Here is a 26,698-nt window from a genome sequence, read left to right as displayed (position 1 = left end):
TACATGGCCAGAACAGGAGGAAGAGAGAGAGAAGCAGGAGGTGCTACACACTTTTAAACAACCAGATCTCATGAGAACTCTATCATGAGAACAGCACCAAAGGGGGAAATCTGCCCCCATGATTCAGTTACCTCCCACCAGGCCCCACCTCCAACACTGGGGATTTCAATTCCACATAAGATTTGGTTGGGGACACAGATCCAAACCATATCAACCACCACGACCACTTCCATCACCACCAGCTCCACCACTACCACCATGACCATCTCTGTCACCACCAGCTTCACCACCTTTAACATCATCTCTACAACCGCCCTCCAGCACCACCACAGTAACCACTACCATCACCATATCAATCACCACTTTCCTCAACAACACATCCACTGTCAAAATCACCACCACCTTTCCCATCACCATCAGTACCACCATCAGGATTACTGTCAATATCAATACCACCACCACCAACACAATATCAATATCAGTACCACCACTACAACAATCACACCACCTTCATCAACACATCCACTATCCTCCAAATCACCATCATCTCTACCATCATCACCATCAGCATCACCATCAGCAATACTGCCAATGTCAATACCATCAACATCACAATCACCATCACCACTATCACTATCACCATCTCTATCACCACCTTCAGCAGCACCACAATAACCACAACTAACACTGCCAATATCAATACCACCACCACGACCTCCAGCATCACCTTTACTACCACCACCAATACCATACATAGTCACCATGATTACCACCATCACCCCTAACCACCACTGTTGCCACCCCTATCACTGCCACCATGATTGCCACCATCCCACCAACACTGACACCCTCAATATCAACACCACTGTAACAATCACTCCTACCAACGCCAACACTAACACCACCATCACTACCAACACCAACACTAACACCACCCAAGATGGACAATCCAGACTTCTTCTCTCCTTTTTGTTGCCTGCTGACTGGCAAAATATTGATAATACAGTAACGTGCTAAGGCCAATTCTTCAGACATTTGGGGTCTAGGAGTAATATTTTTAAAACCACTTTTGCAAAGATTATAACTGAGACAATTATTACAGTGAAAGAGATTTGACCTAACTGACTCCATCTTGCTTCTAACCTCCAAGCTGTCCTTGTTCATTCCTGGCCGTAGGCCAGACTAACTCTGGGAGGAACTTAGTTTATGGTTTAGCTTTGAAACAGAGATGATAACAGTCCTTTCCCAAAACAAACCCCCTTCCTGCCTGGGGACTAACAAATTAGCCACAAGATTAGAATTATGATTTAGGAGTCATGCAGCTGGAGGCTGCAAGATTCTAAACCTCTCCACGTTGCTCCTGGGAATAACATCACTGTTGTAAAACCTAGGATCAGTGCTTGAGATATTGCAGACCCTGCATTCTGATGTACCAGCTGACACCGCCCAGACTGGTATTTGGCTCAACCAGTTCTGCGATCCCACCCAGGAACAGAAGACAGCAAGAAAAACCCACTTCAACCCCCTCTGATTCCATCTCCAACCCGATCAATCAACACTCTCCACTTCCCGAGCCTCTACTCACCAAATTATCCTTAAAAACTCTGATCCTCAAGTTTTCAGGGAGACTGATTTGAGTAATAAAACTCCAGTCTTCCGCACACCAGCTCTGCGTAAATTACTCTTTCTCTACTGCAATTACCCTGTCTTGGTAATTTGGCAGTGGGCAAGGTGAACCCGTTGGGCTGTTCCATTTTGGGGGGGTGCAGCTTCCGATTCCCCACCCTGCAACTGCACCCTGGAGTCAGTGACACTTGGTACTGAACAGAAGTGTCACCCTTTTGAGGCAGGACGTTTCCTGCAGGGAAGAGGTATCCACAACAGGACAAGACACCAAGGAGTGATGGACCCTCCTGACTCCTCTCCGCTAAGCAGAGGGAAGCTTTGTGGGGCACTCTTCTCTGAAGCGGAAGGGGTGGGAACGACTTGCTCTTGCCCTGTAGATTGGGCTCAGTCAACATCATAAGCAGAAAACTGAGGTACCGTCTCCATGGGCTGACATCCACTTTCCATCACACAGACTGGGATTAGGTGACTCACTGCATTTGCCATTCAACTAGACCTGGGCTGTGTTTCAATGGTGAAAAATGGCCAATTAAAAGTGGCCAATCTGGCAGTTTTGACTGTTCTAGTAAGTCACTCAAATTTCATCATGGTTGGCCAGAACTACTGTGTCATTTAGCAAGAGCCAAAATGTTTGTCTAGCATGAGTAACTTTGAGTGTATTCATTCGTATGTGTTCAGGCACCTTTGCTCTCGAGCATGGAGTATGTGGAAGTTGCATCTGCACTTGCCCTAAAACCTCACCTGAAGTCCATCCCTCTCATGAAGCCATACCTGATCAAGCGGAGACTCAGTGAGCATCTCCCACAGAGAACGTTAAACGGGAAGATAAGAGCCCCAGCCTTCAACCTGAAGAGGAGAATGCCATGCAGGAGCCGGTCAGTCCCGTCCATGTGATGTGGGCCTTTGGGATTCAAACAAAGCCTGCTGCGCCCCACTGCACCCCAGGGTTCTCATGCCAGCCCTCTCAAGATGGTTTCTTAGAATCAGAGGCCCAGCCGCCCCATTTGAAACACTTTCTGGTCCTCGTTAAGGACTGGTCAGCTCTGATGTAACCCAGAGCACTGACTGACACAAAACCACTGGATTGGCCAACAGTTTCACCTTTGTCACCAGTGGACAACGTTCACGATCACGGAGCTGGAGCCGCGTTCACGGTCACGGAGCTGGTGCCGCGTTCACGGTCACGGAGCTGGTGCCGCGTTCACGGTCACGGAGCTGGTGCCGCGTTCACGGTCACGGAGCTGGTGTGCCCCAGGACTGGAATTTGAGCCCTGACCTTCTGTGTACTCCCCTGGTACACACCACTGTTGTCCCACTCAACTGGACACCTCTGGCAGATGGGATGCCCTTGAAGGAAAATGTGTGACTCAGGAACTGTTTAAGACAGGCCTTTCGACCTTGAAAATCTTGGCATCTTGGAATTAATCCTTGTAATCAAGGAATAACCCATGATTACAAATGTGAGGGATATGTTATCACTGCATTGAAACTACAAGGTTGCACTGTATACAGACCCTGGCATGCTATGGGCATACAGCATGCATATCAGCAAGTGTGACAATGATGGGTTAATTTCATAAGTAGGAAGGCACAAAACATAAATGTATGTAGGAGACATTCCCCCTAAGGGCTCGGAGAATATAAGAGCATGTTTGAAAGCTGTACATGTGGTACAATGTTCACATATGTGCCTTGTACAGCATTCAAATGTGTCCTTGCACAGACAGACACAGACACACCTCTGCACCTGTTGGGTCAAGCATTAAGAATCTAATGGTGACCACCTGTCTGGCCAGCACGGTCTTCCTTTTGGATTAGAAGTCTGGGCTATATCAGCTGGAGTTCTGGAACCAGCCTTGGTTTGCTAAACAACATTTTTCTTCCTCTCTCCACCCTTTGCATTTCCTTTCCTTGAGTTTCCTTTTTTTTTTTTTTTTTTTTTTTTTGAGATGGAGTCTTGTTCTGTCACCTAGGCTAGAGTGCAGTGGTACAATCTCGGCTCACTGCAACCTCTGCCTCCTGGGTTCAAGGGATTCTCCTGACTCAGCCTCCCGAGTAGCTGGGATTACAGGTGCCCACCACCACACCTGGCTAATTTTTGTATTTTAGTAGAGATGGGGTTTCACCATGTTGGCCAGGCTGGTCTTGAACTCCTGACCTTAAGTGACCCACCCGCCTCGGCCTCCCAAAGTGCTGGGATTACAGGCGTAAGCTACTGTGCCCGGCCTCCTGGAGTTTATTTTATCCAGTGTTGACCTGCCCCCTCTCACAACCTGGGTTAGCGTGCCTGGTGCTTGAGGCAGGGAGCCGGCCACCTGGTGCTTGATGCAGGGAGGTGGCCACGCTGCGCTGCTGTCTTGTAGGTGCTGTGCTTCTCAAGGTGCTTTTTGTTGTGATCCCTCCAGTGCTTTCACTTTCCCTTTTTTGGGGGCTTCTTTGTGTTTAACCAAAGTTCAGGGCCCTTGGGGTAAAACAGGACCTTGTTCAGGAAACTACCATTAAGCAAGCAGCAAGTCAAATAACGGAAGTACAAACAAGCCCAGGCCCCTCCCAAGATACACAGTCCTCCAGGATGTAGGCTCTAGACTCTGGGTCCTTCTCCACACCCACCGTTCACGCCAAGGGATGCGGCGGTCCGACAGCCTCTGGGAATCGCAGGGCCTTGGTCTTGGGAGCTGCTCTCCTGCAGTGTAAACTCAGTGACTCTCATTCAGGCAACAGACCTCTCCAGGTCATCCTCGTTCAGGCGGAGCACTTGGTTCCTCAGACCCCCATCTGTACCAGAGAAACGGCGTTAAGGCCTCACAAAGTAGTTTTCACTGAAGAGAATCCCGTGTCCCACCCCTGTGCGTCCGAATCACCTCACGAACCTGTCATGAAGAGGCTGTCCCTTCTGCAGGCTCACTCTGACCTTTCCTTTCCCCCGTGGTTTCCATCACTGGCTCCATAGTCAGACGGCTCGGGACCTCCCAGGACGCACCAGCCCGTCGAGCCATCCGGTGGTGCTGCTCTTCCCAACCTCCCGACACCCCCACATGGACTTGTCTTACCACCTGTGTTAGGCCATTCTCGCATTGCTGTAAAGTAATACCCGAGGCTGAGTAATTTGTAAGAAAAGAAGCTTAATTGGCTCACAGTTCTGCAGGCTGTACCGGAAGCATGGTGGCATCTGCTTCTGGGGAGGCCTCAGGGAGCTTCTGATCATAGCAGAAGGCAAAGGCAGAGCAGGCATGTCACATAGGATGGGAGAGACAGGGAGAGAGAGAGGGAGAGGGACAGAGAGGTGGATGGAGGGAGAGAGAGGGAGAGAGAAGGAGAGGGGGAGAGAGGGAGGGAGGGAGAGGGAGAGGGAGAGACTTAGAGAGAGAGGGAGAGAGTTAGGGAGAGGGAGAGAGAGAAGGAGAGAGGGAGAGGGAGAGAGGGAAAGGGAGAGAGGGAGAGGGAAAGAGTTAGGGAGAGAGTTAGGGAAAGGGAGAGAGGGAGAGAGTTAAGGGAGTTAGGGAGAGGGAGAGAGGGAGAGGGAGAGGGAGAGAGTTAGGGAGAGAGAGGGAGAGAGTTAGGGAGAGGGAGAGAGAGAAGGAGAGAGGGAGAGGGAGAGAGGGAGAGGGAGAGAGGGAGAGGGAGAGAGGGAGAGAGAGGGTTAGGGAGAGGGAGAGAGGGAGAGAGTTAAGGGAGTTAGGGAGAGGGAGAGAGGGAGAGGGAGAGGGAGAGAGTTAGGGAGAGAGAGGGAGAGAGGGAGAGGGAGAGTTAGGGAGAGAGAGGGAGAGAGTTGAGGGAGTTAGGGAGAGGGAGAGAGGGAGAGAGTTGGGGAGAGAGGGAGAGAGTTGGGGAGAGAGGGAGAGGGAGAGAGTTGGAGAGGGAGAGGGAGAGTTAGGGAGAGAGGGAGAGAGTTGAGGGACTTAGGGAGAGGGAGAGAATTAGGGACAGGGAGAGAGTTAGGGAGAGGCAGAAAGTTAGGGAGAGGTATCACATGGCTTTAAATGATCAGAACAGGGAGTCGGGGAGCTCACTCATCACCAAGGGGATGGCCCAAGCCATTCAGGAGAGATCCTCCGCCATGCTGCCATCGCCTCCCACCAGACCCAACCTCCAACTCCAACACTGGGGATTACAATTCAACAGGAGATTAGGGCAGGACAAATGTCCCAACTGTATCACCACCAAGCCCACATTTGGGGTGCGCCTCGCTGTGGGCTCACAGCCTTTTTCCTGGATGGATTTTGCTGGGGGAGTTGCATTTGTTTTGAGGCAAGCACTGCTGTGTTAAAAATTAGAGTCTAGGCTACTAAAAATAATCAGTCAAAAGCAGCCCCATCTATCCAGTCCCTGCTGCCATCCTTCTCGCAACCAGTGGCTGTTTTTGTAGGATCCACAGGTTTACACAGGGGCCTGACTTTGTAGGAGGGAAGGGCGGCCCGGGAGCTACCATGACCTCTGTGCTGTGGCATTCTGGAAGAAGGTGCTTCCTACGGGGAGGTGGTCCCCTGGGCGTCTGGGTGTGAAGGATAAACTGCCCATCCATCACCCACTCCGGGCACAGGTGGCTGAAGGAGGGCTGCGACAAAGAAAGAGGAGCTGCTTTCTTGAAGGATGGGAGGGTGAGGGGCCCCAGCAAGGAGATGACGGAGGTCTGAGGACAGAGGTGTCCGTGAGGAGGGGACTTAGGACAGTCAGCCCCAATATCCAACTCTGAATTGCAGATGTTTGGGCCACGATGGAACTCCCTCGCTGCCATCCCAGCCCCCACTCACTGTCCACAGGTGCCAGCCTTGCCCAGGCTGGTAAGGGACGCGGAAGGCATGGCCCTGGGGGCCAGGCATGGAGGAGAAAACCCACAGGGCGCCAGGCAGATGTCCTTGGAATGAGAACGTGGCGGGAAGGCACGCGGGAGGGCTCAGGCCTCTGTCCAAGCCAGAAGCAGGTGGGGAGGTTGGGGGCCCAGGTGGGGTCACCAGGACAGGGACCCGGGAGGGGGTGACCCTGGGGTACGGTGTGAGCGAGGTGGGCTGTGGAGAAGCGCAGGCTCCCTCCCACCCGGAGGCCCCTACTGGCCCCCTTTGTCGTAGGACCTCTCGGAAGTGGCACTGTCTCCTGAGGAGGACACGCGACATCCCCCAGGACCCCGGGCGGGACGGCGGCGAGACCAGGCCTGCAAGAGGCCTCACCCTGTTCTGCCCCAGAGCCCTCCTGGCCCCAGCCCACACCCCAGGCCCTCCGGGAGCTTTCCTGGGACCGAGCCTGGGCGCTGCCCGCGCTGCAGGGGAGGTCGACTGGGTCCACTTCTGCGCGACCGGATGCGCAAGTGGCCCGTTACGTTTAAATTAAATAAACGGTTGGAAGGCGTTAATTCGACGCGCGCGGGGCCCCGCGAGTACAGGCCGCCTGCCCAGGTCCCCAGCAGAGTAGGTTCGGGCCTTTGCGTCCGGGCCAAGGGCGCGGCTTAGGCCCCCGCCGTCCCCAGGGACAGTGCAATCCCCAGCACCGGGCCGGGCGGGGAGCGGTGGCAGGCGGGGAGGGGATCGGAGGGCCAGGCGGGGGGCAGGAATGCAAGTGGGAGGGGACGCGCGGGGGCGGACGAGGCGTTCCGAGCGGGGAGGGGCGCGAGCTGGGGCGGGGGAGTCCAGGGCCGGGCGTGGGGCTCCGGGCCGCGGCGCCCGCCAGTGTGGAGGGAAGGGAGCCGGGCGGGCGGGGGGCGTGGCCGGGGCGAGCGGGGCTGGCCGGGGGCGTGGCCTGAGGGCGGACGCGCGTCCGGGGGCGGGGCCCTGTAGACGGGGGCGGGGCCGGGGCGGGGCCGGGCGCTGTCCGGTGCTGAAGCTCGGCCCGGCGCCGCCGCAAGAGCGCGAGAGGCGCGGCGGGAGGAGCTGGCGGCGCGCGCCTCCCTGGGCCCGGACTCGGCCGCCTCCCACCGCCTCCCGCGCGGCCATGGACTGAGCGCCGCCGGCCAGGCCGCGGGGATGGGGCCGCCGCTCCCGCTGCTGCTGCTGCTACCGCTGCTGCTGCCGCCACGCGTCCTGCCTGCCGCCCCCTCGTCCGTCCCCCGCGGCCGGCAGCTCCCGGGGCGTCTGGGTGAGTGGGGGGCGCGGGGGGAGGGGCGTCTCAATGAATTAGTTGGGGGCGTTGTGAGAGGGGCGCCTCCGTGAGGGGGTCGGGGTGGGGAGAGGCGCCACCGTGAGGGGCTGGGGGGAGAAGCGCCTTCGTGAGGAGTTCGGGGGGAGGGGCGGCGCCTCAGTGAGGGGGTTGCGGGGAGGGGTGCCTCTGAGTGAGGGGGCATGCAGGAAGGGCGCCTCAATAAATGAGTGGGGGCGTTGGGGGAGGGGCGCCTCTGAGTGAGAGGTTCTGGGGGAGGGACGCCTCAATGAATGAGTGGGGGGCGTCGGGGGAGGGGCGCCTCAATGAATGCGGGGCGTGGGGGGAGGGGCGCCTCAATGAATGAGGGGGGTTTGGGGGAGGGGCGCCTTGGTGAGTGACGGGGCGCGGGGGGAGGGGCGCCTCAGTGAGTGAGTGGGGAGCGCGCCCTGGCGAGCAGGTCGGGGGCTCCGGGGGTCTCGGGGTTCCAGCGCGACACCCCCAGGCTCTGGGTCGCAAGCCCCCGGCCACGGGTCGCGCGCCTCTCTGTCCTCACTGGTGGCTCGGAGCAGGTCCCGCGCCCCTGCCTCAGTTTCCTCCCCGGCGTCGCCTCCTGCCTCTCCCCCAGCTCCTTGGCCTCACGCCCCTAGCCCCGCCACTCGGCACTCCCCTGGCCCTGGAGCGCGCGGCCCTGGTCCGGCGTGGGTGCGCCCCCCGCTGGCGTTTGCGCCGCGTGTGCCGCGAGGGGCCGGGCCTCGGATGTCCCGCTGCACCCGCTTCTACCTGCGTCCCCCGCACCCCCCGCGGGCAGCGCCGCCGAAATCAGAGGACATTTTTCCTCCGTGGCAGCCGCGGGAGGAAAGGGAGGGCGGCAGCTTCACGGCAGCGAGGGAGTGGAAGCCGCTGCTTTCCCAGGCGGACGCCCCTGTTTTAAACCCATAAAACCTCCAGTCCCCGGCACCTCCTTTCCTGCTAATCTTGTTTATTAAGAAGATTTACCAAAAAGCCAATGTTTCCAGGCGGCTTCGGGACCAGAATTACACATGACAGGTTAGGATAATCAGTGTCCACGGGGCGCAGAAGCAAACGCAGGCGGGGACGGAGGGGGGTCCTTCGCCGCTGCCCAGCGCCGCCTGCACCCACCTCAGCGCGGCTGGGCTCCGGCACCTTCCTCTCTGCCTCTAGGCCCTTCTGGTCTCCAGTAGTGCTTTATCGTCAAAATCCCAAACAAACAAAAACTGCAGAGAACCAGGTGTCTTGACACAGTCTCCCTGGACTCCTGAGTTGGCGCTCCCCTCCCTCAAGCCAGAGTCTCCTGAATTCCTCCCTTGACTTGCGGTCTCCTCACACTCCCTAACCTGCTTGTCTCTGTTAGAAGGAACAGGGGCGCTGGGAAAGGAGGTCCTTGCTCACCTGCCTTGGAGTCCTGGGAGGGAGTGTCTGTGCTGGTCCCGCACCTCTGGGATCTAGCCCAGTCACTGTGCCCCCAGGGCCCAGGTGAAGCCCTCACCCTTCCATGCTGGAGCACGGATGAGTCCTGCATGGGAAGCTTGGGGGCCTTGCTCACTCTGCCTCCTCCTGGTGCCTTGCCCCCTATCAGGAAAGAAGGCCCAGCTGTGCACCAGTGGCCTCTTGCTGGGGTTGTATTCCTTCCTCCAGCTGGCTTGACCTGGCCAGTCACCTTATGGGAGAGTTGTTTGCTCTGAGGCCAAGTGCCGCCCTTCACCTACACATGAAGCACACATGGGCGTGGAGTGTCCCAGGGAAGGTAGGTCATTATGGTGTGAGCTGGAGGCTGGTCCTTGACTGCCTTCCTTGCCATTGCAATGGCCAGTTCACAGCACTCTTCCAAAATCACAGAGAAAGTCAGAAAGGTGGGGGGTAGCTGAGAGAGGCAGCAAAGGAAAACCCAAAGATGGAAGTGCATGAAGAGAGGAAAGCTGCTAAACTGAATGATAATGCCCAATGCAGCAGTGTTATTTTGGCTACCAGCAAAGTTGACTCATATAATTAAAACTGGTGCCATGTTTCCCTCAGCCCTGATCACGGTGTGACTGGTAACAGAAGGCTGTGTCATTAGGAGACTTATGGACTCACTCATTTTGTGGGAAAACATTAAGGATGCAGACGTGGTTCGAATTGTTTGAAGGACTCCAGGTGAAAGGCATCACCTACATTCTCAGGTAATTGGAAACTGCCCCAGTGTTATAGACAAAGAGTGAGATGTATGTGTGGTCCTCCCATTGCAGGAGCCACCTTGGGGCAGAATGTGGCCATGTGTCAGCTACCTATGTCCCCTCCACCTTGTACCATCCTCACTCAGGGTTGCTGCCATTTTGTCAGAACACAATCCACAGAGAATGCAAGAAGCTTGCTTACCTGGCAGGTGCTGCCATTTTTCTTTCTCTTCTGTCTGGATCTTGTTTGGCAATGGTCACGCCAACTACATTGTTCCAAACAATGAGGCTCGATTAAAGATGCACAGAGCGGCCTTAAATCTGGCCCAGCTGTGCCATTTGTAATCTATTTATTTATTTACCTATTAAGATTCAGCTTCACGTTGAGGCCTCCAGAACACATGTGGTTCAAGGAGATCCAAGTTTTTGCTCCTCTGTTACGTCAAAAAGCCTTGTAGTTTAGAACTAGGGGTTGATGTTAACAAGACCTAAAGACCAATTCTTTTTATATAGGATGCCTTGTCTTGAGCAAGGGGACCTTCTCATGTTGATAGTGAAGGAGCTCTTGATGAAACCCAGAGTCGATAACTACCGTCTCTGAGTTTATTCTTGTGGCCTTGAGCTGCACTCCACGATGCTGACTTATTTCCAGAACAGCTGTTGGCAGCACCCCATGGTAGTGGAGGTCTCACTGCTTCCTCTCTTAAAGGACACTCTTTTCCCCTGATTTATTTAGTTTCCTGCCCTCTCATCACCCACTCTGCCTGTTCCTTTCTGGTCGGAAGGGCTCCCTTATGGCATTAATTAATTATCTGTGAGACCATTATCAAAGCTGAACATAGGGGAACATGGCATCCTTTCTAGTGACACGATTCAGCTTTGCTTGTAGCCAAAATAACACTGGTGTGTTATGCAGGGCTGTTCAGACATCTTGATGGTCTTTTCTTCATATGCTTCAGTCTTTGAGTTTTTCTCCCCACCGGCCCGCCTTTCTCTGTGATTTCAGGGCATCCTTTGTGCAGGTCTCAGTGCTTTTTCCTTAAGTTTAACTTGAACATAAGCCCTTTGTGAAGGGCTTTACGCTGTTCTTCAGTTACATGGAGGCTGACTTGTGAACCTGCTCAGGTAGCCCCTATGTTTAGGGGGCAGTTTTCTAAAGGCCCCCCCTTCCTTTTGCTAAAGAAGCACAACTTTCATTTGCCAATGATAGAGTCAGGCTTTCATGCAGATTTTGCCTGGAGAATCCAGATTCAGAACCAGTGGGTGCACCTGGCTGTGAAGACAGGAGATTGTTCATTTTGCTCCTTTGTTTTGGCCTTCCGATTTGCCTACACAGACTTTTCATTCACCAGGGAGCCCACACAGAGCTGAGAGGCAGAGCCATCAGAGCAGGACTCTGCTGGCTTTGTGAAGGAGATGGCGTGATTGTTTATTTTTAAATCAAAGGATCCTTACTGCCGCAAAAGCACAAATCTATCTTTACTTCTTGGGGTCCGCAGCCTTTGATTCTGTTTGGTTGGATGGTAATGAGCAACCTGCCCCTTCCCCCAAGAAGAGCCTGCTCCTTGCACATCTGTGAGCTTCTCTGCCTGTTGTTCCCTGTCTCTCCTGCTCGGTCTCCATCAGCCTAAGGGCTGATGTTCTGGGCAGAAGGAGTGGGGTGTGTTGTAAACCCTAGGCCTCTGGAGGAAGGAGGTGCCAGACAATGGGCTCACTCATGAAGCTAGATTCAGGAAGCAGGATGTAGGGTGTCAGGCTCAGAAGGGATGGGCAGGGAATGGAAGAGCTTTTAAAATGACTTCTTCTCAGTGCTGAGCTTAGCTATGTGTTTCAGCATCTGGCAGCTCTTCTTCCAAGCTGATTTGTTTTTGTACCTGGTGATTAAGGTCGGGGTGCCCACCAGGGGGGTGGGGGTGGGGGTGGGCAAACACTTTCTCATAGTCCTCTCTCTGCTGTACTCCGAGATGGTGTTGGGCCCCGTCATGGCGTACAGCAGGAATCTCTGTGTGCTACGAAACGTGTCAGCATGTTGGGTCTCCAGCTTCCTGTGAAGAATAGGGCTATTGACACAGGGTACACAGGACCAAGGTTAGGTGGTGTGATGTGCAGCCCAAGGCTCAACATCCCAAGGCCTCATCTTCTGATGAACTTTGTGGTAACACTGATCCTTTTATGTGACAATAATTTCTGCATTCTGGGTTTGTTTTGTCCTAGCGTTCATGCAGTATTACCTAATTTTTGGATGCAATTACTCATCGACTTTTCTTTAGATTTTGAAAGTGAGGAATATGGGACTAGGAAGGGGAGTGAAGCCTCAAGGAGACACAGGGTGCAGCTAAGCTGTCATCAGACATGGTCTCATTAAGAAAGTTCCACTCAATGCAACTGGATTTGCGGCGAGCCATGACCACTGCCTCTTGGAGGGTTACCTTAGAATTTCAAATTCCTTATGAAAAAGTGTTTGCAGCCAAACGTGGCCCAAACTAATAATAGCTCCCTGGCATTGGGTGACAGATATCTAAGATATGCCTGGATATTGCAAATATTACCAGTTTAAGGATTCTTTTTTTTTTTTTTTTTTTTTTTTGAGATGGAGTCTCACTTTGTCACCCAGGCTGGAGTACAATGGCGCGATCATGGCTCACTGCAGCCTCGAGCTCCTGGGCTCAAGCAATCCACCCATCTTAGCCTCTGAATAGCTGGGACTACAGGCACATGCCTCTGCACCAGGCTAATTAAAAAAAGTTTTGTCTTAGTTTGGGTTCATGAATAAATATAATAACTAAAAAACGAGCAAAAAAAAAATTAAAAATGAGTAATTGTTTTTTCTTTTTAGAGATGAGGTTCTTGCTATGTTGCCCAGGCTGGTCTTAAACTCCTGGCCTCAGGTGATCCTCCTGCCTTGGCCTCTCAAAGTGCTGGGATTACATGCATAGCCACTGTGCCCGACCAGGCTTAAGGATTCTTTGTGTGTGGAGAGGTGCAGAAAAAGCTTAAGAAATGGCAGAAAGGGTTTTCATCCAGCCGAATCCCAAGAGATGAAGGCCAGATGCACCTCAGCTAAGAACCTCTCTTATCTTCCCTGACATGATGTTCCACTTCTCAGAGAAAGCAAACAGCTAAATTCATGGCAGATAACCCTCCACACCACATAAAAGCACCTGGCAGCTCTTTCCACATTAGTTTAAGCTGACCTTCATAAATGTAGACCCAGCTGGACTTATTTTTTAATCTTAGTTGATAGAAGGCCAGAAAACCTGAGAAGCAGAAAACAGTTAATCCACTTTTCTGCTGCTTGGAAACAGTGTGGAAACAGTGTGTTGAAGGAAGGGCATTTTTTTCTTTTAATTCCTGTTATCTCTAAGAACTCTGCCACAGCCACTATTTAAATACCTAGAACAGGAAGTAAAAATGGGTGAGGCTCCCTTGGAAACACCTGCTTCTGCACATTTTAAATACCTTTTTTGTTTGTCACTCTGCCTCACGAGGCTGGTAAGTGGGTGGCTCTTGCAGGCGGCTGGAAAACTGGACCTCGGACTACCGAGCTGCATTTGTCTTGAACGGCTTCTGTGTGTGTAACGAAAAGAAACAAGAGATGATGAGTGTTTGGTGACAGTTACTCAGTGTTAACTCTCATCTCTGGAGGTGGTAAGAGGGCATTTCACTTCCTTTGTTTTTGTCTGTTCCCTCCAATAGTCCTAACTGGGATTCAGAAAACCAAGGGCATTCCCTGGGTAGTGCCAGGACTAGGACTGTGTCTTGTGAGGGTGATTCGAGGCCATGGCAGGTGACAGGGGATGAACGAATAGTTACAAAACCGATTCTGGAGCTTTCTTTTTAAAATTTAATTTTAAATTATCATAAAGTAAAATGGACTTTTTTGGTGTACTGTGTTACATATAGATTCAGGTGGCCACCTCCTCTGTCAGGGTATGGATCATTCCGTCACCCCCAAAACGTCCCAGTGTGCTCCCTTCACAGTGACAGCCTCTCCCATCCCTGTACCTCTGGGTACCCCTAAATCTTGAACCCCTGAGCCTTCCATGTGCGCTGACATGTATTCCCCAGAATAACCCATATAGGTATTTCTATCTTCAATTTACAGATGGAAAGACTGAGGCTTAGAGTGGTTAAGGAATGTACCACAGGACACCCGGCGGATAGTCCTGGCATGGGGTCCTAGGTCTCTGGAGCCTCCTTTCTCTCCCAGTGGTCATCCCAGTATGGGCTGAGGATTCTACATGCTGCCAGAACATGTCTCTGGTTGCGCAGAACAAGGACATCTGTCTCGTTCTTACAGGAGTGGGGACCATTTCACTTGTCAAACTGCCTTTCTCCTAGGAGCTTCTCAACCTCAGGCCATGGAGATTTTAAAGTGCTCTTTGGCACCAGCAGGGGATTGATTTTCTGAGTTGGGTTTTGTTTTGGGTATCAGATTCAAATATTTGGTGTGCCTCTCTGAGGGAATTTTGATGTTTGGAAATGGACGACTTATTTTTGGAGACTTTTGACCTTCCCATAATGGCAGGGAATGAAAATGCCACCCGTAGGATTCACTACTTGATGTGTCCATAAAAATGTTATGTGCTGAATGCTTTCTGGGCTTCTATCAGGTTTTTAAAAATGTGGTGACACAAACACCAAAGAAGTGAGCTCTCATCTCAGACTTGTCATAACAAAAACCCACTTCAGAATAAGGGATGAGAGAGGGATTACTTTCCTAAGAACATTTATTTAAGAGTAGTTCTGCTTAGGTTTGATGTTTCGAGTGGCAAGCAGGCAGGGGGGTGGTTCAGGGACTCCCTGCTCTTTTCTGAACTATGCTGGTGAAGGGAAAGAGTAGAATTTTCTGTCATGTGACATGGGCGCTCCGTCACCACGTGGTTCTGAAAGCTCATTTTGAAAAGGCTTCTGATGCAGTGTTCTGTATACAGCACAAAGGGTGTGTTCATAAATGGTTTGTTTGGCGGAAGGAATTTTCAGAAGGAGGAAGGCTGACCTGGTTTCCAAAGGGAAAGGACTTCATGTTAATCATGCAAGTGAATTCTGGTTCCAAATGTGAAATACGTTCAACTTGTAAATGGATGGGGCCACTAATAAAATTGGCAGTCAGAGGCCGTGATTTTAATCCAGCTCAAAGCAGCAGTTAATCTGTGGTACAATTTGAGGCTGACTCCACAATGTGTACATTCTCTGAAATAGCCGCTCTTCTAGTGGACTCAACTGTGCACACCAGTGCAAGCTCCATTTCTTAGCCGGAGGCAGGGGATGGAACATAGGTGAAGCAGTGGCAGGAGCTGCTGTCTGATGACTTCCCACCTCAAGTCCATTTTGTCCCTCACATCTCTTTTACCAAGTGTTCTTGAATCTCTTTCTCTGCTTTGCCTGAAAACAGGCCAAGGTTGAGACCACTGGACTTCCATCTGATTTGAGTGTTTTGCGCTGAGATACAGCTGTGGTTAGAGCTGCTATGGGAAGCACAGCCATCAGTTCCTATGGAGCAGCACCCATTCTTGTGGTGGAAGCCTTGTGGCATCCATGTGCCCGCTTTGTTATGCTGTTATGGTCCTTGATTCTATGAAATAGCCAACATGAAATTATGATCAGTTAAGGTAACAGAAATTGGGCTTTTTCACTGAAATAGAAAGAGGATTCTAGCAGAGTCAGAAACTGCAGGTGATTTCTGCAAATATGGTAGGGAATATGTGGCTATGTTTCAAGAGCACAAATTAAACGACAGTACTGCTTCCATGCAGTGTGTTGACAGATTGAGAGGTCACCTTATCTTTCCAATCAGATAATCTTTACAGTTTGCACTTGCACTCATATTAGAAGTCAAGAGAAATGGAAGGACTTCACCTATAATCTCTCTGGATTTATACTTTGAGCAAAATACCTGGTTCTTCATGTTTTTGAGAGGACTACCTGAGATGAGTGGGAGAGTCCTTGGTAACCACAGAGTTTCTGATAAGTCCTAGTGGTTGTTATTTTTGGACGCTCCAGGTTTCTACAGTTAATGTTGGAGGTGGTGGCTGACAGGATGGAATATTGTTATTGTTAGAAACAATATTACCTTAGAAAATCCAAGTCTCAGATGAACTGACAATAGAGATTATTGCAAAAGCATTGCCATTACCTTTTAAAGAGTAATATCATTTATATTTCTTAATAGGCATATCCAAACAGGTTACATCAATAAGGATGAGGCCTGATTTTGTTGTGATGATGAGAGTAACTGATGGTGACAGCCCTTTGGAGTTTATTTCACATCATCCCTTCGATGACTGTAAAGCCCTTGAATAAAAGAAATGGGACTTGGCCGGGCACAGTGGCTCATGCCTGTAATCCCAGCACTTTGGGAGGCTGAGACAGGCAGATCATCTGAGGTCAGGAGTTCAAGACCAGCCTGGCCAACATGGTGAAACCCCGTCTCTACTAAAAATACAAAAATTAGCTGGTTGTAGTGGCAGGTGCCTGTAATCTCAGCTACTTGGGGGGTTGAGGCAGGAGAATCACTTGAACCTGGAAGATGGAGGATGCAGTGAAATGAAATTGCGCCAGTGCACTACTGCCTGGGTGACAGAGGGAGACTCTGTCTCAACAACAACAACAATCACCAAAAAAAAAAAAAAAACAAAAAAGGAAGTGGGACTTAAGGGAACAATAGACACTGGGAATGCCTAAAGAGGGGAGGGAGGAAGGAGCCAAGGGTCAAAAAACTACTTACCAAGTACTGTGTTCCTCATTTGGGTGACAGGATCATTATAAACCCAATAGTTGGCATCACTCAATACACCCACGTAACAAACCTGCATATACATGTACCCTTTGAATCTATGATTTTTTTTTTTTTTCACAGAGACATGGTCTGGCTCTATAGCCCAGACTGGAGTACAGTGGCATAGTCATAGTTCACTGCAGCCCTGAACTCCTGGGCTCAAGTGTTTCTCCCCTCCTGAGTGGCTGATACTACAGGGATGTGCCACCATGCCTGGCCTGAACTCCTGGACTCAGGTGATCCTCCTTCCTTGTCCTCCCAAAGTGCTGAGATTATAGGCATGAGCCACCATGCCTGGCCCCTGGAATCTAAAAAAAAAAAGTGACTTAAATAATATTCATACAAATTTCTTACAAGTTTGAGTAGAAAGTATAATAAAAAGAGATAGTACATACCCTTTTCTTAGATATGCTAAACACTTTCTTTTAAAATGCTTTATTATGTAATATTTGATAAATGCAAAATCCAGAGCACGTTTTTGAGTATACTTGGCATGTCTAGGATACACTGTTTTTAAGTGCCTGAATTTTGGTCTTCTCAACGAGCTTGCCGGGGGGGTGTTGTTCCCTTTGCTCTTCTGAAGTGAGGTGAGTGGCTGGCTTGCTTTGCCCTCTGGCCTGCAGAGTAAGGGTGGGCAGTCTTGCTGTGCCTATCTTCCTGTCCTGTGGGGATGGCAAGGGGAGAGGGAGGTGGCCGGGCAGTGCAGGGTCTGTGTTAGGGCCCAGTGCACTATTCAGAGTTTGCACAGGGCCATTTCCCTTACTCCATCCACTTAGGGTTGTGTCAGATTCCCAAAAGGAGACCTGTGGGCTCTGGATGGGCCCTGTCCCTGTCATCACATCCCATACTTGGGGATCGGTGGCTCTGGTGGACCCCATTCCTGTGGTCACGTCCTATCCTTTATCTGTCTGTTTTATCAGGTTACAACAGTCTTCCTCTTAGAGGAAATGAAGACAAGGTGAGTGCTCACTTTGCCGTTTGGACTTTCTTAGGAGCCCTTAGTGTTGTGCAGGCCCCATGCTGTCTGTGGCATCGGGCAGGGTGGGGACCCCTCAGTGTTGTGCAGGCCCCATGCTGTCTGTGGCATCGGGCAGGGTGGGGACCTCTCAGTGTTGTGCAGGCCCCATGCTGTCTGTGGCATCGGGCAGGGTGGGGAGCCCTCAGTGTTGTGCAGGCCCCATGCTGTCTGTGGCATCGGGCAGGGTGGGGACCTCTCAGTGTTGTGCAGGCCCCATGCTGTCTGTGGCATCGGGCAGGGTGGGGAGCCCTCAGTGTTGTGCAGGCCCCATGCTGTCTGTGGCATCGGGCAGGGTTGGGAGCCAGATGCCCTGTGCATTTCCATCTTGCTCCAGAACCTCTGTCTTGGCCACTGGCTGTCAGCCATGGCTCCCCATGCTGTGCTTCTGTGGGACCTTCGTGCTGTGTTCCTGTTCCTCATGTTCACTCAGATCAGCAGCATGTTACTCCCCAGAGGCCTCTATGGGAGAGGTACGCAGAGGTGCTGGTGGGAGGCTCCTTAGCAGTCCCCGTGTCCCTGTGGAAAGCCCTGGTAGTGCAGGCTGTGGGCTCTGGGGCTTGTCCCGAGAGGGCCCCTCATGTTTTCAGCCCTTTTTCTGGCTCAAACTTGTGCCTGGAATGTGCTTAAAAAAGGCTTTGAGGCAGAGTTGTGTGGAATAGAGAAACTGTGACATCAGAAGCAGAACTTTACAGAGATGTTCATTCTTGCAAAACCAGTGTGGCCTGAAAATGGCTTCTTCTGCATGAACCTGGCAGGGTCGCTGTGCAGGCGGCCCGGGCTGGCAGTGCCTGGCTGTGAGTGACTTGGTGTGTTTGCAGACACACAGCTCTGTCTGAGTGACCACACCAGGGGACACACCCCACCCAGGCCTGGGAGTTCCTGCTTGTTGCTTGTTTGGGGTAAGAGGCAGGCTCTTCCAGCGGGGAAAGTATTGACAGCACATGGAATGGGGATGTTGCAAACTCAGAGAACATTTTTTTTCTGAGTTTTTCATTGCTGTGAGCTTAACAATGATCACTTGAAAAAGGAAACGTTTTTAACTGGAAAATATTTTTAAAAATGAAGATTAGATTCTTGGTTTAGTTTTCTATAAAACAATCTACTTATTTTTAAATTTTTATTATAATTTCTAATAATACAAAATTATTATTGGTTATATCTATTTTGTCTCTTTGGGAAGTAAGATGTAGTTCTCAAGAGATGTGTTGATTTAGTGCCCTTCTGAGAGAATAAAAAGGTGCAATTTTGTGAAAAATTTGGATACTTATGTAGATACGCCTCTTGTATCCTCCACAGGTTCTGAGGGGTGAAATATAGATGTAAAACCTGGCCGGGCACATTGGCTCATGCCTGTAATCCAAGCACTTTGGGAGGCTGAGGCGGGAGGATTGATTGAGGCCAGGAGTTTGAGACCAGCCTGGGCAACACAGTGAGACTCTATCTCTACAAAAAATGTAAAAAATTAGCTGGGCCTGGTGGCACACGCCTGTGGTCTCACTTACTTGGAAGGCTGAGACAGAAGGATCACTTGAGCCCAGGAGTTTGAGGCTACAGTGAGCGGTGATAAAAAGTAAAGCCCATCTTATGGGGCTAGCCAACTACATTATTGACAATATCAGTCAATAGCAAATGTTAAAAAGTGACGTGTTTGGTTTATTGGTACTTTTAAAGAATATATAACATTTGTTTAATGATTTAATATTTTTCATAGCACTCTGAAAGAATGTCAGATATTCAGGGTAAGTTTAAAGGCAAGCACTATGAAAAAAAAGAATGTCCCAGATTGTTACAGGTGATTTCACATAAGATACCATGTTTGACAAAGACTGTAGATAAAACAAGTACTAACTCCAAAATCAAAGGCTCATTTTGAAAGATTCTGCCATGTGTGGGTATATTGTTAGCATGTTCCAAATGTTGAAATAGTTCTTCTAGACTATTAAAAGATGCTACTTTCCTGTGTAAAATAAATGACAAAAGGGAAGAAAAATATGTCCTTTGAAGAAAGGATGGAAGTCTGTTTTAATTTGCAGCCTGAAGGAGAAGAGGGTGAGTAGTCTGGTGGTGGCCAGTTCTGCCGTGTAGATCAGTGGCTGTCACCTATGCTGCTGGGACTAGGTGGATGGCAGACAGGGACGTTGTTCGACATCCTGCAGTAGGCAGGACACTCCACGGAGCCACCCACCCAGTGTGCCAGCAAGGCCCGTCCAGCAGCCTGATGCATGTGGAGGAAGCTGCCGGGCATGCAGTCCTCACATGTAGCAGAGGAATAATTTGGCTTAAATTATGGCAGAACAAACTTTAAAAGAAAGGAAGAAGTATTGGCCCCTTCCATGCCACCTTCCAGTTCTGGCTAGAGTAACTGCCACAACTGAAAGTCTGATCCTATCACTCTTCTGCCGGAGCTGCCCCATACATGACCTTAGGAAGGAAGCCCAAGCCCTGGGCAGGGCTCTTGGGCCCTCACTGGCAGGAGGCTTCTGCCTCATCCCCCTTGTGGCCCCTCCTCTCAGTGTCTCAGTGTCTGATGGCGCCACCAACAGAAATGTGCATTTATTTACCAGATACATACTCTTATTTACAAGTTATATATGTGCTCCACTGAACTCATTGTATGTTTATTATAAAAAATTCAAAACAAATTTAAGAGAATGAGAAATTAAACATCACTAATGATTAAAATATTTTGAAGATACAAAAACTTCTTTGTATTCACTAAAATTTTTATTAATGTGATTAATAACATTTTAGATACTTAGTTTTTAAGTGTCTTTAATCTGGAGAGCTTCAATCTATGGTTATTTGCTGTCTCGATGCACAATATGTGCTGAGAACAGTGCACATCACTACTGAAAATATGCATAAATCTATAATTGAGAAAGTTCGAAGGATGATTTTTAATCTTTCTAGTTGCCTTCTTGTGAGTCTAAATATGATGCTTTCCACTTCAAAATGTGTCTAAAGAAGAGCTCCCATTGGAAGTACAGATTTTCTTGTATTTCCTTTCTGAGAATCTTTTCAAATCTCTGGATTACGTATAGTTAAAATGGGTCACCTAATCCATAAATCTCTTCACAGGCCCATGGAAATTGCAGCATAGTTTGAGAATGACACAAGGGGGCCCACTCTTCTGGCACCAGACCCCAAGAGGCCATTTGCTGTGGGGTCTCGTGGGGCTCCAGCATTAGCCCATATATCAAGCTTAATTTGTAGGACATCTAAGGGTGGGCATATCTCAATATATATGTTGAGTAATTTTTGCTGAGTAAATGAATACATCAATTACAGATTCTCAGAGCTGGAAAAGAGTCCCTGGTCCAGTTTCATCGATTCATAAGTAACTTCCACATAAGGACATTCAGACCCAGGCATGGGGAGTGACTTGCTGTTGACCTTCCTGTTCAGAGACCTGAGCTCTTGGTTGGTTGATTTTCAAGGAACGAACCCCAGAGACATGAAGCTGTGGTGAGCACTGGCAGTCAGAAAGGAGAAGTGGTCACTCCTCCAGACTGCTTCTAGCTCTGTTACTCTAGGATTGGATTGAAGACCCCTATGCTGACTCTTTATTTTTAAAATTGATACCAACGTATGACTCTTCACAAGTAACATAATCTTTTTCTGAAAATTGCTTGACTTTATCTAAAAATCTATTCTGGCCTCCTCAGCACCCAAAGTTGATGTTTTCTGCATTTCTAGGAAGCAGATTCCCTTTCCCATTCCCCCTCCATTTCTCTGAACATCTTGAGTTGTTTAGCTGGGTATAAAGTGTTAGTTGATGATCAGATGAGGCATCTGTACCAGAGGATGATCATTAATTCCCATTAAGTATTTTTATAAAAGTAAAATGAGGGAAGAAAATACATTACTGTGTGCCTCAGAAGACTCTTGTCCATTCATCATGCATCATGCTAAATTACTATTTTAAATTTAGATTCTTAGTCTAAGAACATTTCAAAATGAATTAACAACTATTCCTCAGCTTAGAAAATGTCATGGAGTGAGATTTATTTATTTAGTTGGAATAAAATGTAAATCATTCAGAAAGTATAAACTCATACTTGCAAGCTTACTATACGGGCAAAATCAGTGGGCTGATAATATGTACTATAGTCTCATCTTTATTTAGAAACTGCTGTTCCTATATCAGCTTAATAATTTTCTACTGAAGAACAAAGTGTAAAGCAATTTAAGTGGCAAAGATCTCTGAGTGGCTTGTCCAGTAGTGGTGGACTAAGGGAGTCAATGACCCTGGCACCGAAAACAGATCTGGACAAAATGTATGAACTATATGAAGGATCACAGTGATGAGTCAGAGGGCAGAGACCCAGGAGAAGGGCAGGGATGTGGCACTTAGGGTCACTGTTTTCCAGAGGTGTCAGCCAGTCCTGATCAGGAGCTTTGGAGAGCTGTTGGGCAGAGGTCCCTGGTATGCCTCAGAGACTTGAGTTAGGACCCAGCAGGCTGCACCCAGAAAGGGTTCAGCAGACAGCTGTCTTCGTAGGCACAGAGCTGGCTCAGTGCCCTGGTGGGTCAGGGCTGTCAGGGCTGCTGGAATCCTCAGCCGCCAGGTGGGGCAAAGTGGATCTTCTCTGGAGGAGGTAGCATAACTAGAGCCTCAAGTTAACCCCACAGTTGTTCACATCACTACCCACTACCAAACAAAACAACATTTTGAGGGGAATTCATATGTTTATCCTTTTCAGTTTCCTCTATCTCACTGTGAACGAAGAGGATCAGGTTTCCACCCAACTAGACAGCCAGACAGAGAAACCTCTTTTCAGAACATTGTACTGAATATCTACTATGTGCTAGTCATTGGACTTGCAAACACGAGCAAGACAGAGTCCCTGCCCTCCAGAACCCTCCCTGATTTCCAGAAGCTCCTGAACCTTTTCTGCCTTCTGGAACCTTCCCTGCCTTTCAGAACCTTCTGTGCTTCCAGAAGCTCACTAGTACCTTTCTCTTTCCAGTGCATTCCTAGTGCTTATCTTATAGTAGAATTTCATTAGGTTAATTCACTTAATAACTCTAGAGAATTTTCCATGTCATATATACTGTTCTTGGCTCGGGAAGTTCTTATTCATCTCCACGTGTGATAAGACTTTGGTGAATAAATGCACCATTTTTATTCCATGGATATTTATTTTGTTGTGTTTCCTAATTTTTGTCAAGAAATGGAAACAGCAGCAATGAAATTGGCTCTTATCTTTTTGGATCCTTAAGAAATAGGTGCCTTTTGAAGAATCCGGGGAGAAGTAACGCAAGACCCCAGAAGTATGCCAACATATAAAACCCCAAGTCAAAGGTCAAACCATGCATTTGATCCCTCAAGTCCCCTGCTTGACCCTCTTCCAAGTGTACTTTCCTTCCTTTCATTCCTGCTCTAAAGCTTTTTAATCAACTTTCACTCCTGCTCCAAAAAAAAAAAAAAGAAATAGGTGTTTTGTTTTTTTTTTTTTGAGTTGGAGTCTCACTGTTACCCAGGCTGTAGTGCAGTGATGCGATCTCAGCTCACTGCAACCTCTGCCTCCCATGTTCAAGCGATTCTCCTGCCTCAGTCTCCCAAGTAGCTGGGATTACAGGCGCCCACTACCATGCTTGGCTAATTTTTGTATTTTTTAAGTAGAGATGGGGTTTCATCAGACTGGTCTCGAACTCCTGACCTCAGGTGATCCACCCACCTCAGCCTCCCAAAGTGCTGGGATTACAGGCGTGAGCCACTGTGCCCGCCAGAAATAGGTGCTTTTCATGAAGTGTGCCAACACACGGCAAAATTTAAAAAAAAAACAACAAAAACAAAAAAATTCCAAGCCCTGCCACAGGGCTTGGAAATAAAATGAAATAAAATCAAATGAAATAAAACAGAATGGATTAAAAACTGAAGAGGCACCAGGTGGAGTGTCCGGTGAGGCTCCAGCCAGTGCGTCAGCCATGGCGGCGGCTGCTGGGAAGGCTCCTGTGTGTGGCTTTGCCAACCGGGCCCCGGGCTTTGCTCTGCAGGGATGGGCTTCTGAGCAGTGGAAGGCCAAAGATAACCAGGTCCACGCACGTTTGTGTCTTTCCACAATGTCGGGCTTTTATGGATGCTTTTAGTCTCAGTCACAAAAGCCATGAGCTCCACGGAGTTCCTGAGGAGGCGGTTCTCCCCGGTGCTTCCTGGTCAGTCCGTGGTCGGAGACCGGGGCTCACAGGCTCAAGCCTCTCCGCGGGCTCTCCGTGTTGCAAAACGTACCCAGCCACGTGCTGAGCCAGTATACACGTGTTACAGCGGAAACATTCCACGGCAAGCCAGGTAACATCTCACATCAAGGAGACGCTGTGGGAGAGCGGGCTAGCAGGCCACTCAGGGGGCACGGAGGACACAGGGAGAGTCTTCAGTGGCAGAGCCGGCCGGGGGATCAGGACCCACCGCGGGCAGACGCGTCAGTTGAGGGGTCAGAGCTGCCGAAGCCGCTTTCTCATGGTGCAGAGTCCGTCTGTGAGGACGGATGGTGGGAGAGGGTGCTCGAGGGCGCTCGGTTCTGTCCTGATCTGGTTGCACGCAGCCTTTTATTATGTATTAATTTATTTATTCAGCAAAACACCTGGTCCCCGTTGGCAGAGCGCGATGGAGTGTGGGGTGGAGGCCTCTGAGGGGGTCCCTTATACCCCGGCGCGCTGCTCAGGGCGAGGACCATTGCCAAGGAGCGGCCTCCAGAAGGACACGGAGCCCGGAACTGTGTCTGCGGAAGGACACGGAGCCCGGCTCTGGCTGCACGTTCCCCGCCTGGCTGCCCAGGTCGGCCTGCAGGGGTTGGAGACGGCTCCGTGGAGAGCCTGGGGCCCGGCCTCCGCCCGGAGGCGGCTTCTCGGGGCTTTCCCCTGCCTGGGGGAAACGGGTGGAGGACGTGCCAGAGGGAACGCGAGGGAGGAAAGGCCTCGCGGCCTTGGCGCGTGGGCTCTGGGCTCCCCCGTCTGCGAGCGGCACCCGCTGGCCAGGGCGCGAGGCTGAGGGAGAGCAGGAGGGCGCCGCCCCGCGCTCCTGTCAGTCAGGCGGCCTCGCGCCCCGCGTTCCTGTCAGGTGGCCTCGCGCCCCGCGTTCCTGTCAGTCAGGCGGCCTCGCGCCAGTGTTCTTGTCAGGCGGCCTCGCGCCCCGCGTTCCTGTCAGGCGGCCTCGTGCCCCGCGTTCCTGTCAGTCAGGCGGCCTCGCGCCCTACGTTCCTGTCGGGTCGCCTCGCGCCCCGCATTCCTGTCAGGCGGCCTCGTGCCCCGAGTTCTTGTTGGGCAGCCTTGGGCCCCGCGCTCCTGTCAGTGGCGCCCACGAGGCCGCTGGCAGCTGCTGCCTCCCTGTCGCCTCTTCCTGGCGAGGGGCCCAGCAGGACCCTAAGAGCAGGACCCTGAGAGCCGGACCCCTCGGCCCCACAGCGTGGCGTGCGCGAGCTCCTAGCCTTCCTCTGCTGTGACGCCCCGGGGAGGGTCTCTGGGAGTCTCGTCCGCCCGGGCAGGCACATCTGGGTCTGGCCCTCGTTCTGTGAGGCCCACGCCTGATCTTTTTTGAGGTCGCTCAGTGGTGATTGAGTTCTGGGAATTAAGTCCAAACTCCCTGGTTTACAACCCAAAGCCGGTGCGTTCGCTCAGGGACACGGGGCCTACCTGGGCCAGGAGTCTCCAGGGCACGGCCAGCGCCAGTCAACCCGTGGAAACGCTGCAGAGACGCATTCCTATTGTCAGATGTATTCCCCTTAAAATACCTGAATTCCTGAGATTTCAGATACATACATGTACAGTTAGTTATATGTGTTTTGAAACACACTCTTGCTCTGTTGCCCAGGCTGGAGTGCAGCCAAATGGTCACAGCTCACTGTAGCCTCCCACGCCTGGGCTCCAGCGATTCTCCTGTCTCAGCCTCTCCAGGAGCGGGGACCACCGGCCTACTCCCTCACACCTGCTTAATTTTTGTATTTTTTGTAGAGTTGGAGTCTCACTATGTTGACCAGACTGTCCTCAAACTCCTGGGCTCAAGTGTTCCTCCCACCTTGGCCTCCTGAAGTGTTGGAATTACAGGTGTAAGCTCCCGTGCCTGGAGGAATATTTTTTAATGTTAGTAATTTTTAAAAGAAGTGTGATAGGAAAGTTTTTTTTTATTTAAACATTTTTAGTTACACACATAAAGATTTGGCAACTTTACATATAGGTTACCTCAGTTTGTTAAAAAAGATTATTAGTCTGTGAAATTAAAAAGACAGAAAAAAATAGAAACCACTATTTTAAAGAACATTTCTGTAAAGTGTGATAGGTGAAAGCTGTTTGCTCCAGGAGTACTTGTTTAGAGTATTTGTTATAAATCTCAACTTTGTGTAATACAAGTCAGTCATATGATTTACCCCAGTATTTGAAGACCCTCTTTTCCTTCAGATTTCCTCAGTAGTTCAAAAAAAGGAAATCTACTTTAAAAGCTGTTTTTTTTTTTCTTCTCTAAACCAAGGACTCCAAAAGGAAGCATGTGATGTTCCTACCGCCTCTGGGAGTGACATATAAAAGTTTGGCTTTGCTATATTGTGTGTGAGCTTGGGCAGTTCATCTCCTTTCTCTGCATCTCAGTTTCCCCATTCTTGAAATGAGGAAGTTGAGCTAGATACTGTTTGCAGGTATACAATTTAAAACATTATTGTTATTATTAGACAGAGTCTCACTCTTGCCCAGGCTGGAGTGCAGTGGTGTGACCTTGGCTCACTGCAACCTTTGCCTCTGGGGCTCAAGCAATTCTCCTGCCTCAGCCTCCCAAGTAGCTGGGACTACAGGCATGTACCACCACACCCAGCTAATTTTTATATTTTTAATAGATATGAGGTTTCACTATGTTGGCCAGGCAGGTCTTGAACTCCTGACCTCAAGTGATCTGCCTGCCTCAGCCTCCCAAAGTGTTGGGATTACAGATGTGAGCCACTGCACCCAGGCAAAAGAGTTTTTAATAAAGGAGAGTCTCATCATCAGCTTCTGACTGTCCTTAGCCTGTTGGTCATTTCTGTATCCAGGCCAGACTTTGAGTTGGGA

The 26,698-nt window shown here is 50.2% G+C and overlaps 3 protein-coding genes and 1 long non-coding RNA gene across 8 annotated transcripts in view; 2 read left to right on the top strand and 2 right to left on the bottom strand.

The window, feature by feature from the left end:
* Positions 1–291: 291 nt before the first annotated feature.
* Positions 292–26,698, bottom strand: part of LOC134736933 (uncharacterized) — a 147,344-nt gene continuing 120,937 nt past the window's right edge. For both annotated transcript variants that reach the window (XM_063641782.1, XM_063641783.1), the window contains one exon: positions 292–643. In XM_063641782.1, the coding sequence (XP_063497852.1) occupies positions 447–643 (197 nt within the window). In that variant the 3' untranslated portion in view covers positions 292–446. The remainder of the gene's footprint in view (positions 644–26,698) is intronic.
* Positions 2,649–6,793, bottom strand: LOC134736973 (uncharacterized). 2 transcript variants are annotated; one of them, XM_063641818.1, is made up of 4 exons: positions 6,378–6,793; positions 4,779–4,823; positions 4,237–4,703; positions 2,649–2,973 (listed from the first exon to the last, which is right to left on the bottom strand). In XM_063641818.1, exons 1-3 carry the CDS (start codon positions 6,735–6,737, stop codon positions 4,500–4,502), a joined length of 609 nt encoding a protein of 202 aa, XP_063497888.1. In that variant the 5' UTR covers positions 6,738–6,793; the 3' UTR covers positions 2,649–2,973; positions 4,237–4,499. The 2 variants fall into 2 exon arrangements, 1 of the variants encoding a protein (XP_063497888.1); XR_010121481.1 differs by lacking the exon at positions 2,649–2,973 and adding an exon at positions 3,825–4,087 and having other exon boundaries at positions 4,237–4,401; positions 4,497–4,823; positions 6,378–6,469.
* PTPRN2 (protein tyrosine phosphatase receptor type N2) overlaps positions 7,427–26,698 on the top strand; it is a 987,645-nt gene continuing 968,373 nt past the window's right edge. For all 3 annotated transcript variants that reach the window (XM_055269741.1, XM_055269742.1, XM_055269740.1), the window contains exon 1: positions 7,427–7,692. In XM_055269741.1, coding sequence (XP_055125716.1) covers positions 7,581–7,692 — 112 coding nt within the window. In that variant the 5' untranslated portion in view covers positions 7,427–7,580. The remainder of the gene's footprint in view (positions 7,693–26,698) is intronic.
* On the top strand, positions 17,567–23,284 carry LOC129476899 (uncharacterized). The gene is made up of 3 exons (XR_008655160.2): positions 17,567–17,605; positions 18,962–19,094; positions 22,369–23,284. It is a non-coding gene; the product is annotated as an uncharacterized lncRNA (long non-coding RNA).

Source organism: Symphalangus syndactylus, chromosome 6, assembly GCF_028878055.3.
Source record: "Symphalangus syndactylus isolate Jambi chromosome 6, NHGRI_mSymSyn1-v2.1_pri, whole genome shotgun sequence".
Taxonomy (NCBI): domain Eukaryota; kingdom Metazoa; phylum Chordata; class Mammalia; order Primates; family Hylobatidae; genus Symphalangus; species Symphalangus syndactylus.
Note: the sequence above shows the minus strand (reverse complement) of the source record. Positions and strands in the feature narration are given on the sequence as shown.